Genomic DNA, 13,441 nt, shown 5'->3' with positions numbered 1-13,441 from the left:
CACGGGAGAGAGAAAAAAATTACAACTTGTGAATAAACACAAATGAGGGGGAATCAGACAGGCTAAACTCTCTAAATACATACAGGGTGCATTTCTCTATGTTTTCCATTTGTCCTGTACAAGAGTTCAGGTGCACTTTAAGGGCTATTTAAGGTGGAAAAGTGAATGGAGATAATTCTTAAAACTCTTCATCAGAGACAACTCACGTTTAGGTGGTGGAACTTGTTCTCCGATGTCCGTAACATCTCTAGGGACTTTTACACCAGGCTTGGGCACTGTTGAGATTGGCAATTAAAACCAAGTTAAAAAATTATATAGCATTGAATGCACAACGGAAGCAAATGACATTCAGTAACATGATATCATGGCTTAAAATGATTTGCGTGCTTAGCATATGCTCCGCTGATGAAACAAGAGACATGTTTAACAGACGCAGATCTATAGTGGGTAATGAGGTGTCAAAACATTAGTGTCAACCAGGAATGAAGGCATGAAGGTTAAAGTAATTCAATCTCAAACAAAAAATTCCTAATTTGAGCTCTTTGAGGCACATCATTTCATGGTTAAGAAGGTGCAGCAATTAAGCTCGGGAACTGGATTGACGGCAATATCACCAGGGTAGTCTAGGACGTACAATTCCAAAGGTTTAGCAACTCATTTCTAACATACTGGAATGAGTGGGGGTATATTGTTTCTAACTACTGGCTTAATTCTGTAAAACTGTTCAGTAAATTCTAATTATATGTACCGTATATACTCGCATACAAGCCGAATTTTTGACCCCCAAAAAGGGGGCCAAAAGTTGGGGGGTCGGCTTGTATGCGAGTCATGTTGGTCCGCGGGTCCCCCCCCTCCACTGGTCCGCGGATCCCCCGCTCCCCCCACGTCCGCCGCCGCTGCTATTACCTGCCCGCATCTTCTATTCTTCTCTCCGTGCTTGAAAACATTCACAGCAGCGCAACTATACTTGAATGTTTACAAGAACGGAGAGAAGAATAGAAGATGCGGGCAGGTAATAGCAGCGGCGGTGGGGGTGGGGAGAGCGGGGGACCAGCGGAGGGGACCCGCGGACCAGACTATACTACCTACACTGGGCACTTTACTAGCTATACTGAGCGCTATACTGAGCACTATACTAGCTAAACTGGGGCACTATACTATCTATACTGAGCGCTATACTAGCTAAACTGGGGCACTATACTATCTATACTGAGCACCATATTAGCTAAACTAGGGCACTATACTATCTATACTGAGCACCATACTAGCTAAACTGGGGCACTATACTATCTATACTGAGCACCATACTAGCTAAACTGGGGCACTATACTATCTATACTGAGCACCATACTAGCTAAACTAGGGCACTATACTATCTATACTGAGCACCATACTAGCTAAACTGGGGCACTATACTATCTATACTGAGCACCATACTAGCTAAACTGGGGCACTATACTATCTATACCGAGCACCATACTAGCTAAACTGGGGCACTATACTATCTATACTGAGCACCATACTAGCTAAACTGGGGCACTATACTAGCTATACTGAGCACTATACTAGCTAAACTGGGGCACTATACTATCTATACTGAGCACCATACTAGCTAAACTGGGGCACTATACTATCTATACTGAGCACCATACTAGCTAAACTGGGGCACTATACTATCTATACTGAGCACTATACTAGCTAAACTGGGGCACTTTACTAGCTATACTGAGCACTATACTATCTATACTGAGCACTATACTAGCTAAACTGGGGCACTTTACAAGCTATACTGAGCACTATACTAGCTATACTGAGCACTATACTAGCTATACTGGGCACTATACTAGGGTACTATACTAGCTATACTGGGACACTATACTAGCTATACTGGGACACTATACTAGCTATACTGGAGCACTATACTAGCTATACTGGGGCACTATACTAGCTATACTGGGGCACTACCTACCCATACTGGGCACTTTACTAGCTATACTGGGACAAACTAGGGGAATAAGGCGGCCAGCATTTCCTACCCCCGGGGGTCAATCATTTTCCCCTGGTTTTTCAGGTAAAAGTTGGGGGGTCGGCTTATATGCGAGTATATACGGGAAACTTTTATTTCTCAAAGTGATGTTAAGCCTGTATTTCTTTTATATATATATTTATATAAAACTTTTTGTTTTTTTATAAATATTGCACTGTATGCAAAAACATGAGTTCAATTGGACCCCTCCCCCCATTAACAAAGTTAAATCTTTCTATATAATTAATATGCATAAACCTAAGCATCGAACATGTTAAAAATATCTTAATTCTTTCAAAATGTATTGTTGATTGTTAAATTCTTTCAAAAATGACATCAGGTGCGAAAAACATAGGAAAAAAATTATTGGATCTGGGCTCAAAACTCACAGCAACTAAGACAACATCCCAAAATATTGTTGGTGCCACATATCCAACAGGCGCATAGGTTAAGCCCGTCTGCCAGCATCAAGGCCAAAAAATATATTTTTAAAAAATGTTTGTCATGTAAGACAAAATTTAGGAGCTCCACTGTGCAGACTGCAGTTTAAGTGAGGCACAAATATATGCAAATACAGAAGTATATGAACAATGTATTTTAAGCGTATTGTATTATATAATAATGATAATAATCCTGATGCTTTCCAAATATATAGCTATGTTGCCAACGCTAAATAAAGAATTTCAATATTTTAACATGTTATTCTTTATGCTTATGTACGTGGCTTACGTTTCATAAATATACTGTATACTAGCACAGTAAGATTCGGCTACAACAATAAAGTTCATGTTGTGTCAACACTCTCAGGGTAAAATAATGAAAGTATCGTAAGTATTGCAGTGTGCATAGCTTATATTAAACCTGTTGCTGTATATTAAAACTGTTGCTAATATCATGATAACTTATTTTATGTTCAGCAAGGCTTGAACTTAGTAGTAAAGCTGGGATGATCCTATGAGTTAATAATATTGATTATATTTTTACTAATACTCCTTTTTTCCTTTGTACCTCTCTTTTGTTTCTTCACTTCTGGTACACGAGGAAGAAGTATGATTTCTTAGAATAAACAAATAAACACCAATTTATTATTGAGAGAATGTTATATCTTTTTTCACACTATTGCAGTCTGTGAGGAGAAATAGGAAGTACAATGTGGAGACTGTGAAATAATTTATATCTGTAATTTTACTGAGTGGACCTAAATTATAATGGGAAATAACTTAAAAGGAACCCGAGGTGTGAGACCTATGAAAGCTGCCATATTTATTTCCTGTTAAACAATACCAGTTGCCTGGCACTCCTGCTGATCTTTCTGGTCAGTAGGGTCTAAATCACACACCTGAAAATAGAATGCAGCTAATCTTGTCAGATTTGTCATAGATATATGATCTGCATGCTTGTTCAGGGTCTGTGACTTAAAGAGACTCTGTAACAAAAAAAATCCCCTGGGGGTACTCACCTCAGGAGGGGGAAGACTTAGGGTCCCAATGAGGCTTCCCCCATCCCTGTAGCTGCAGGCAGTCCAGCGCTGGCTCCCCCAAAGCATCCAGGAATTTTGCCCCGACAAGCCTGACAAGCGCTGGTTTATTTACCTTCCCTGGCTCCAGCGGGGGCGCTGTAGCAGCTCTTACATGGAGATAGGCGTAAATAGCCATCGGGTCCGCTGTACTACGCAGGCGCAGGAGACTTGCGCCCACGCAGTAGAGTGGACCAACAGCGATTGGCTATTTCCACCTATCTCCAAGTGGAGAGCCAATACTGCGCCTGCCCTGGAGCCGGGAAGGTAAATATTTACATCCCCGCTATTCGGAGGGGCACAGTGAGACCGCCGTGGGACACAGGAGGACGGGGGAAGTCTTGATCGGATCCGGAGGCTTCCCCACCCGAGGTGAGTACCCCCCAGAGGAACTTTTTTTAGTTACAGGTTTTCTTTAAAGTATTAGAGGCAGATGATCAGCAGGACAGCCAGGCAATGTCCATTATTTAAAAGGAAATAAACATGTCAGCCTCTCTCTCACAACAGGTTCCATTTAATGGCAACAAAGTTAAATTTCACGAAATAAATAAATATCTGCACATTGGCTATATTTTATTTACCAACTTAAAATGTTTGTATACTTATCTTTAAATGTGATTAAATAATCCTTAAATTGGGAAATAATCAATAATGCAATATACTTGCAATAAACATTTTATTCCTAATTTAAAATACAGATATAAGATCCTCTGTATGTACAGTATGAGCTGTTACTCTTAGTTTATACTGATAGCAAATGAAATACAGCATGTACTGATCTTCCTACAAGAAGCATGTTCCAGCTTCTTCTGAAGTGTTCTCTCATATTTCTCCTGTTATAATTTGTATTACTGTACTCATTATTCCTTTGCAGATCACTTTCAGCACTTCAGCAAACAAAGAGTGTAACATATTGGCTAATCAGGAGTGAGATTTACTGTAAACAATTGGAGGGACTGCCTTGTATTTACCACAATGTAAAAATAAATAATTGAAATACACTGAATTGCAAATAGGAGCTTAATTTATGGTCTTTTAAACACACTTAAAGGGACCCTATAGTGATGAGGAGTAACACATGTAAATACATCCCTACATGAGGCACCGGCTATAGTTACAGTTAGTGCCATCAGTTACCTGATCAGTGCTAGTTAATTGAATTATCATCTCTTGCAAGCTTGACCTGCAACCTGGCTGCAGTGAGCCGAACAAAGATCCAGTGTTATTCTCGTTCCTCTCTGCCCACATTGTGTCATCATGACCCACCCACCTCCCCCTCACCACCATGAGTGCATGGCTAGGGAAGGGTGGGTAGGGTAGAATGCCATGATGTTGGAGTAGAAAGGTGGAGCTGGCTAATACTTCCAGGGCAAACTCTGTGCAATCAGGCTGCTGGTCCGATTTGCTTTGAGAGATACTGTACTAAGGTGGATCCTGTAATTCTTGGCACTGAGCTCAACTACAGTAAGTGCCCTATGTGGGCTGTGTTTTCACAATTCTTTAACTGCTAAAAAATAATTATATATATTTACTAATAATTAATATTTTATAACACTTTACCTTCAGATACAAATTCTTCTTCAAGGTGAGCAGGAATATAAGGCACTCTGGTATCTGGAACATCTACAATAAAAAATGAGTAACATGTACGTTTTATTATTCAACAAGAACAAAATGATGTTAAGAGTTCATTCTATAAAACCTTGGACTTAAAACAGCATCAGCAGCAGCCATAAAGGAAGTTCTAAGCCCAAGTGAGTGCAAATGTTTGGTTAGAATTCCTAGTTTAAATGCCCAGTCACACCATCCCACACACCTGCCACTCCTTATGCTGCTTATACTATGCTTTTGTTTCCACACATGGCAAACTTCCTGTACTGGGCACACCCCTCATAGCCTTCAGGTGATATCATCACCTGACCTCTGTACTGAGGCTGAGTTGAACTGCACTGAGGCCCAGCAGCAGTCAAGTGAACAAAGTTGGCTCGCAAGAGTCCTGTTTGTGACAGCGGCCAGCATTGCAGAGGTAGGATGGTTGTCTTGTAGACTTATTGCCAGATAGGTAGATAGTGAAGGGTAACTCTGTAGCAATCATAAAATATGCTAAAATGTGTTCTTAGCTGCAATAAAACTAGCTTCCAATTATATGATTTTAAAAACCCCTTGCGCTACAGGTTGAAAGCAGCACCAACCACTAAAACTAGACCTATTACCTACTTTCTAAGTATGTTCCTAGAGACTTTCATATCACAATATTTTTTCTTTGAAAGCTTTCAAACAGGGAACTCTGCCAAGGCAATATCAAGACTCAAACAAGCATTGTAAGAAACTGATGTCACCTGTAACATGTAAACACGTGTATAAACAATGCATGGAGAGTCCAGAAGCACAACTCTGTGCATGAGAAATGTCACCAGGTGGAAGAGACTAACCCAAGCCCAGGGAGGAAAAAAACATGGCTACCATAAAAGTCATAAAAATTAGCAATATTGATACAAATAATTTCATGAAAAGCAAGGTTTCCTTTAGGTAGAGTGTTATTTAACAGATGCGATTTACAAGTTTGCCTCATCATAAGAAAACTGACTTCAGTATTTTAGATGAAAATTCAGGTTTACCCTCAAGAATCTTGTCTTATTTTGTTCCACCCCCATCTCCACTGCTGTAAAAGTGCATGTTCTTTCCTACAGCTCAGCCCCACTTGATTTCCTCGTCCTGTGTAACATGCACAGGCCCACTCCCATATAATAATACACCTCACTCCTTCACTTAGGTGTATATGATCAAATGGCTTGTCAGTCCTGCTGTTTGTCATCATAACACGTGACAATGTGATCACGCATGGGCATGAGAGGAGGGGGGGGGGCACACCCGGGATGAAAGTGTACCACTATAGGTAGCAAAAAGAGGTTATTTGTACACCACAGTCCAGCCAGAAAATCTCAGTTAGGCTACTGCACTGCAGCCTAATTTATAAATAAAGACATAGTTTAGTGTTCCTATCTATTTTAAGATTTCGCTAACATTAATAAATGAAGAACATTTTTAATTACCTGGTGGTCTGAGTTCAAGCTTCATTTCTGCGGAAAAAGAAAATCACAGCATAATTACATTAAGCCAAAACACGGGTATGTTAAATGCTGTGTGACTTTTAGCTTTTACTGTGCAAATTAAAAGCCAAAAGTACAAATGAAAAACCCATACAACACCGTCAACATAAAAGAAAACTGATCACTCTTGAAACCAACGGTAGGTTATTTCATTGGTAGCCACAGCTTCAAAGGCTCACAATATGTAAGGTGGCCAGCTTTCCAATTTTTCCTCTTGCTTGAGATCCGACAGTTCTATTGTCCTTTCTAGTAATCTCGTTTTAATCAAATAGTAAATTATTCGACTTCCAAAGGTTTCATATTTGTGTTTAAGTATTTACAATCAATTTTTCGGATGATATATCTTCTACTGACACTGAAATATTAACCTGTAGCTTTTTGGGAAATACAAAAGCATGTTCTGACATAATATATGTTTTATACAATTTATACAATTATTATCAAGAAACACAAACCTTTGGTAGTCAGATATAGTTCAGCTGTGCTTGTTGCTTCTCCTCTTGGCTCAAGGCTGGCAATTACTGAATAGACACCTGCAGAGTTGAAATTGAAATATGTATTTTCTCTTCTGCAGTAATTGGCAAACACATTTTTTTGCATATTCAATCCAAACTGAGCTAAACGGAATACGATTAATAGCCTGAACAACAGACATTGCATTTTGGACATTTTTTGCTAAAACAGTAATTTTTACACTTAGTAAAGGAATCTGTATTTGCTTCTAGCACTCCTAGGAGATTTTAGAGTACATTCAAATCGGAAAGTTTGAAATGAATTCCAGTATTACCTTCTTACAATAGGCGGTAATTAAATGTAATCACTTTCCATTGTTCAAATTGCAAATTCCCTCATTAAGGGTTATAAGCATTCTATGTAATAGTGACTCCATTCATCAAAAGAAACTGATTTACAAGGCTCTCCTGTCTACAATGTGTTGCATTACAGATGTATATGTGACCAAATGGAGCGATTAGATATAATTGTCTTTCTTTTTTCATAGGGCATAGGGCTTCATAGCATAGGGCTTTCATTGTAGTCCTGGTGGATCTGTGTCACCATGGCTTAGATATTATCTAAACTTATCTTATTTTTGGGCATGTAAACTCAGTGTCTGCGGTGAAATCACAAGTAATTTTAGGAATAAAAGTATAATTTGCTAACAAAATAGATTATTTCTATTGTGGCTCCTCCTCTAGATCCAGGACTGCTGGTACCCTGTAAGTGGCCATGCTGATTGCCACAATAGACCCACCCCTTCTCCCATGGCAGCACACCTCTCTTTTGCAATTCCTGATGTGATGCCAGATGTGTGCAGGGTTTGGGAATGAAGAGCCTCAGAACATACTCATGCAGGTCATGCGTGATGAGACACATGTACAGGCTCTTCTTAAATGGGTACTCTATATTGTATGTCAGTAACATCCCACATGGGTTGTTATTGATTAATGTCTGCTTAATCTGAAATGCACACGTTATTGAAATGCAATCACATTTGTTTTCTAATAAATGCACATGTATCTATTCAGATCACTCTAAGTGAAAACCTCTTGTTCAATTTATCTGCATGCTGGGGATTTGAAAAGCCAGTATTTCAACTGCTGATGCCCAGCAAGCTACACTTCTATTAAAATGAGCTGTCAAAGTTATCTGTGGGGCTTTTGTACCTAGCTGGATGTGCACTATGGGCCCCATTCACAAATAACTGAACTCAAGTTATGTGCTCAAAGTACATTCCAATAACACACATAAAAGGTACAATAAACCTGATCTCTTTCACTTAACCTCCTTAGCGTTACGGACGAGCTTAGCTTGTCCAGTAACGCTGGAGGGCACCGCTCAGTCCCTGGTGGGCCGATTTGAATAATTTTTTTTTAAACACGCAGCTATCACTTTTCTAGCTGCATGTTTCTCCGATCGCTGCCGATCCACCACTACCCGATGCGAAAGAGGGCCCCCCCACAGACCCCGTGCGCAGCCTGGCCAATCGCCGCCAGGCTGCGATATGGGGTGGATCGGGACTCCCTGTGATGTCACAATGTTGATGACGTCATTCCATTTGTCGCCATGACAATGGGGAAAGCCCTGCAGGAAATCCCGTTCTGAACTGGATTTCCTGATGGGTGTGATCACCGGCGGCGATCGGAGGGGACAGGTGGATGCTGCAGGCAGGGGGGGAATCATGTAGCTAGCACATGATAAAAAGAAATTAGGTTAAAAAAACCCTCCCGCGGCTGGGAAGTTAAGTAAGGGAGGTTAAGTAAGTAAAAATTAGTGAATCAGGTCCTATGTGTGCAGGCTTCTGAACAGGAAGAAGCTGCTTAAAGGGGTTCTTTCGCGAAAAAAGTAGGCAGTTAAAAAATGTGACAGATGACAGGTTTTGGGCCAGTCCATCTTTTTAAGGGGGATTCTCAGGGCTTTCTTTGTTTTCAACAGCATTTCCTGAACAACAGTTGCAAAATTTAACTGACATAATAGTGTGCAGGTGATTAGGGAGGCCGGCTGGTATCTTGCTATTTTGGCAGTTAAACTGCTGTTCAGGAAATGCTGTTGAAAACAAAGGAAGCCCTGAGAATCCCCCTTAAGGTGGCCACTAATGATCCAATCTTTTTCATCCAATTTTACCAAATCTATGTAGTACCAGGGTAAACTGAGTGAATATACTGAATGGATAATTTAGGCAGTTACCTTATATTACATAGAAATGGTAAGATTGGATGAAAAAGATTGGATCATTAGTGGCCACCTTAAAAAGATGGACTTGCCCAAAACCTGTCTTCTGTCACATTTTCTAACTGCCTACTTTTTTCGCGAAAGATCCCCTTTAAGGGAAATTATCTGGAGAAATTGTTTTCAGGAAGCTTTATGAAGGCAAAACTGTATAAAAGTATTGTTTGCCCAATCTCAGTTAGATACAATTGATGTAAAAAAGGGGACCGGATCACTTTAAGAAGCAGGATCAAAACAAATGCATTACATGTTAGTTTTTTTTTATTTCTGCACTATAATTAAAACAACTAGAAAACTCCTAGTTATTGTTATAACATACAGTAACCATTTACAAAGTACCTCAGTGGTGACATGAATGCATACCTTCATCCTCAGCTGTAACATTATGGATGGTCATGTAATGCCAGCGGCCTTCACTTCTGAAGCTGTACTTATCACTCTCTTGTAGTGCTATGGTTCCCTTGTACCAGGTGACCACCGCGTCATCAAATGACACTTCACACTCAAAAGTGGCAGATTCATGTTCACTCACGACAATGTTCTGAATGGTTTTTGTGAACTGAATTGCTTCAGCTGTTGTGGGTAAAAAAAAAAACAGAAAAAATGGTTCCACAACTGAATTTTGGCATTATTTACTCTTTCTTCTCTCCAAACAATTTGCAATGGCTCTGTTTACATCACGTAATAACTACAAATGTGTAGAATGTATTATACATAACGGACTCACAAATTTCATAACTTTGGAAACACTATTCTAATACTGGGTAGAACCTGCTTTCCTTTGCCTCATAAAGGGTCTCATTTTTTCACAGCATAAATTCTAAAATGTACTAGTGTACAACAATCCTTTGAGCTTCTCATCTATGTTGACATCAATGCAACATGCAATTTGTATCGATTTGTCAGCGATACATTCACACTATGAATCTTGTTGAAACAAGGCAGGTTTGATACCTGGATACATGTTGTTTATGTCAAATTCTGATGCTACCATCTGTGTGCTTTAACAGAAATAATAGTAGTAGTAACTGAGATTCAACAGATCAGGCTATGTTTTGCAGCCATGTAAGTCTAAGTAAAAATAGAGCGCTCCATAGTGCATTTATCAAAGGGACAAATTTATTGACAGTTTAAAGTTATACTCACAAACGTGAATGTCAAGTTCGCTTATCAGCGGTAAAGCCAGCCGCTTAGAAACCGGGTGGTAAATGACAACGCGCTGTGGCCAGCAGCGCGATCTCCGATTGCCTGGGCTGTCGTCTCGCTTCTGGGTGGGCGTGGCTTGCCGTTAGTGTGTGTCTGACGTCATTACGCGTTTCGGCGCTGCGCCTTTATCAGATCTTTCTGATCAAACTTTCAATAAATGTGTTCCTTTGATAAATGCACTATGGAGCGCTCTATTTTTACTTAGACTTACACTACTGAACCCTACATTGAGCAGCACAAGTGCAGTGGATCAAAGAGGAGCATCTGAGAGTCTGTGAAATTTGGTTTTGGAGCACAGGAAACTTTTTGCTTTTCTCATGTTTTGCAGCCAGCCTGGGCACACTGCAAACTCAGCTTTCTGTTCTTGAGTGGCAGCAGTGGAACCTGACATAATTTCATGTGTTATGGTGCTTAACACAGCTGTGAAGATCAGTTGCCTGAGTTACTGTAGGCTCTCTGTCACTTCAGAACAGTCTGGCCTTTTTCATATCTCACCTCTTATAAACAAGACATTTCCATCCACAAAACTGCTGCCCACTAAATGTTTCTGGTACCAAGTACACTATGCTTTGTGTTACAGTCCAATGAGCAGTGACAGAAATACTCAAACCAATCTGTCAGCAAAAATCACATCACAATCAAATTCCCTGACACCACACCTTTTCCTTCTATCTGAAATGCCCCATATTTGCAAGTTCATTATTTTATGCCCTATGCTTGGCTGATTAGATAATTGCAAGAATAAATAATTGCAGTGTTTTTCTGTAATAAAATGCTTAGCTAGTGTGCCCTAAGCAATAACATATACACAAACTTCTATATGTCTTTACGTACAGTTCCATATGTGCTCACCTTCAATAATAAGATCTGCAGTAGTTTCCAGATGTTTGTACTTGCAGGTGTATTGTCCCTGGTCCTCAGTTCTTACATCTTGGATGGTAAGTTTGTGAATATTTTCACTGACCTCTGTTCTGTACCTTCCTTTGGGTTCAATGGGTTTTCCATTTTTGTACCACTGAGATTTCACATTAGGAACTGAGAACTCGCATACCAAAGTGCTGCTGTGCCCTTCCTTGATAGAGTGGTCCTCAAGAGGTGTTACAACAATAGGTTCTGCAAATAAATACACATTTCCACTTTAACATAATGTACAGAGCAGAGATTACAATTCCAAATGCATGTAGAAAGAGTACTTACCAACCACGGTTAATTTGCCACTGGCAATATGTGGTCCGCACACGATACGGTAATTTCCTTGGTCCTCCAACTGGCAGTTCTTGATTTTGAGATAATGGCGATCACCTTCAATTCCAATTTCATATTTGTCATTGGTTTCTAATTTAACTGTTCCTTTGTACCAAGAAAGCTTGATCTCAGGATAATTGATCTTTATCTCACACTCAAATAGTGCTTCTTTCTTTGTCTCCACAGTCTGATCTTCAATGTTCTTGATCAAATTAATTGGCTAAAAGAAGTTTAGAAAATTATTAAAGGAAGTCTCTCCTTCTAATTACAGATTAATAGATGCCCTTTAAAAACCCTATCCTACCTCTGCTTGGCTCATTCTTTGTTGAATAAATGACACCAGTTCATCGAACTCTTGCTCATCTGCACGAGTCCGCTCTTCAGATTCAAGCTCCTAAAAGAAATAAAAAAAAAAAAGTGTAATTGTAACTATAAGAGGAATAATAGTCATAGATAAAATGTTTTATGCTATGCTCCCATAACTAAGCATAGTGGAGCTATGAATATAAATCTGTAGTTACAGCCTGAAACAAACATGTTCAATGAAAGCCCAGGTGCTGTTTTTTATGCTAAGTATATTTTCTCCTTATTATTATTTAGGATTTATATAGTGATGACATCTTCTGCTGCGCTGTAGAGTATATTGTCTTGTCATTTAACTGTTCCTCAGAGGGGCTCACAATCTAATCCTACCATAGTCATATGTATCGTGTAATGTATGTATCATAGTCTAGGGCCTATTTAGGGGGAAGCCAATTAACTAATCTGTATGTTTTTGGAATGTGGAGTGCCCAAAGGAAACCCACTCAGTAACAGGGAGAACATACAAACTTTGTGCAGATAGTGCCCTGGCTGGGATGTTGGAAGGCAAGAGTGCCAACTATGCCACCAAAGTCAAATCAAAATAAAAGTGAAAAAATTGATCACTGATCCCTTTTGGTGCCTCACACCATTTTATGTTGCAGAAGACTAACTGTGTGAGTCATCACAAGGAAAAGTTGAGGACTAATAATGCGGTAGACAGCAGAAGTCAGGTTAGACTACCTACATTAGACTACTGATATAGTTGAATCTCATTGCACCTTTAAAGTGGCTTTATAGAAAAAGGAGAGATTATCAGAGTATAAAACCAAAATGATCTTTTCATTAAATCAATTTTCTTTCTGGATAACATAGCCACCATTCGAGAGTTCAAGCTTCTTAAAATGTATAAGATTTAAAGTTTCTCTGAGATGGCCCAATTAAATATACATTTGGCTAAGCCGTGGTTATTTTAATTCAAACTATGTAAACAATTATATTAAAAATAAACACTGTCTATGGAGATTAAAGAGTCGGTTTGGAGTACTACTGACACTTGACTTTTAGTGTTAAACTATTAAAAAAAATCTAACCTGAACTCGGGCTTACCATTCGACGACTTTCTTCTTCTCTACTGGCTTTAAGAAGCTCGAAAGCTTGAAGGAGACCACGAAAATCTGTAATGCCATACATCCGAGCATATTTTTCATACTCTTTAGGATCAACGTTCTTCAAGAGTTCCATTATATCAATGGCTTTCTCTTCTTCCTCTGTCTTCTTCTTAGTTGGTGTTCTAGAAAAAAGTAGTTA

General features: G+C 39.4%; 1 protein-coding gene across 1 annotated transcript in view; it reads right to left on the bottom strand.

Annotated features, from left to right (window-relative positions):
• TTN (titin) overlaps positions 1-13,441 on the bottom strand; it is a 365,525-nt gene that overhangs the window by 185,521 nt on the left and 166,563 nt on the right. The window contains exons 98-106 of the mRNA XM_068247374.1: positions 13,241-13,424; positions 12,135-12,224; positions 11,783-12,050; positions 11,438-11,698; positions 9,743-9,952; positions 7,108-7,185; positions 6,596-6,622; positions 5,103-5,165; positions 207-275 (exon numbers count right to left, since the gene is read on the bottom strand). Of these exons, the coding sequence (XP_068103475.1) occupies positions 207-275; positions 5,103-5,165; positions 6,596-6,622; positions 7,108-7,185; positions 9,743-9,952; positions 11,438-11,698; positions 11,783-12,050; positions 12,135-12,224; positions 13,241-13,424 (1,250 nt within the window). The remainder of the gene's footprint in view (positions 1-206; positions 276-5,102; positions 5,166-6,595; positions 6,623-7,107; positions 7,186-9,742; positions 9,953-11,437; positions 11,699-11,782; positions 12,051-12,134; positions 12,225-13,240; positions 13,425-13,441) is intronic.

The sequence above is a fragment of the Hyperolius riggenbachi genome, chromosome 7 (assembly GCF_040937935.1).
Source record: "Hyperolius riggenbachi isolate aHypRig1 chromosome 7, aHypRig1.pri, whole genome shotgun sequence".
In the NCBI taxonomy this organism is placed as follows: Eukaryota; Metazoa; Chordata; class Amphibia; order Anura; family Hyperoliidae; genus Hyperolius; species Hyperolius riggenbachi.
Note: the sequence above shows the minus strand (reverse complement) of the source record. Positions and strands in the feature narration are given on the sequence as shown.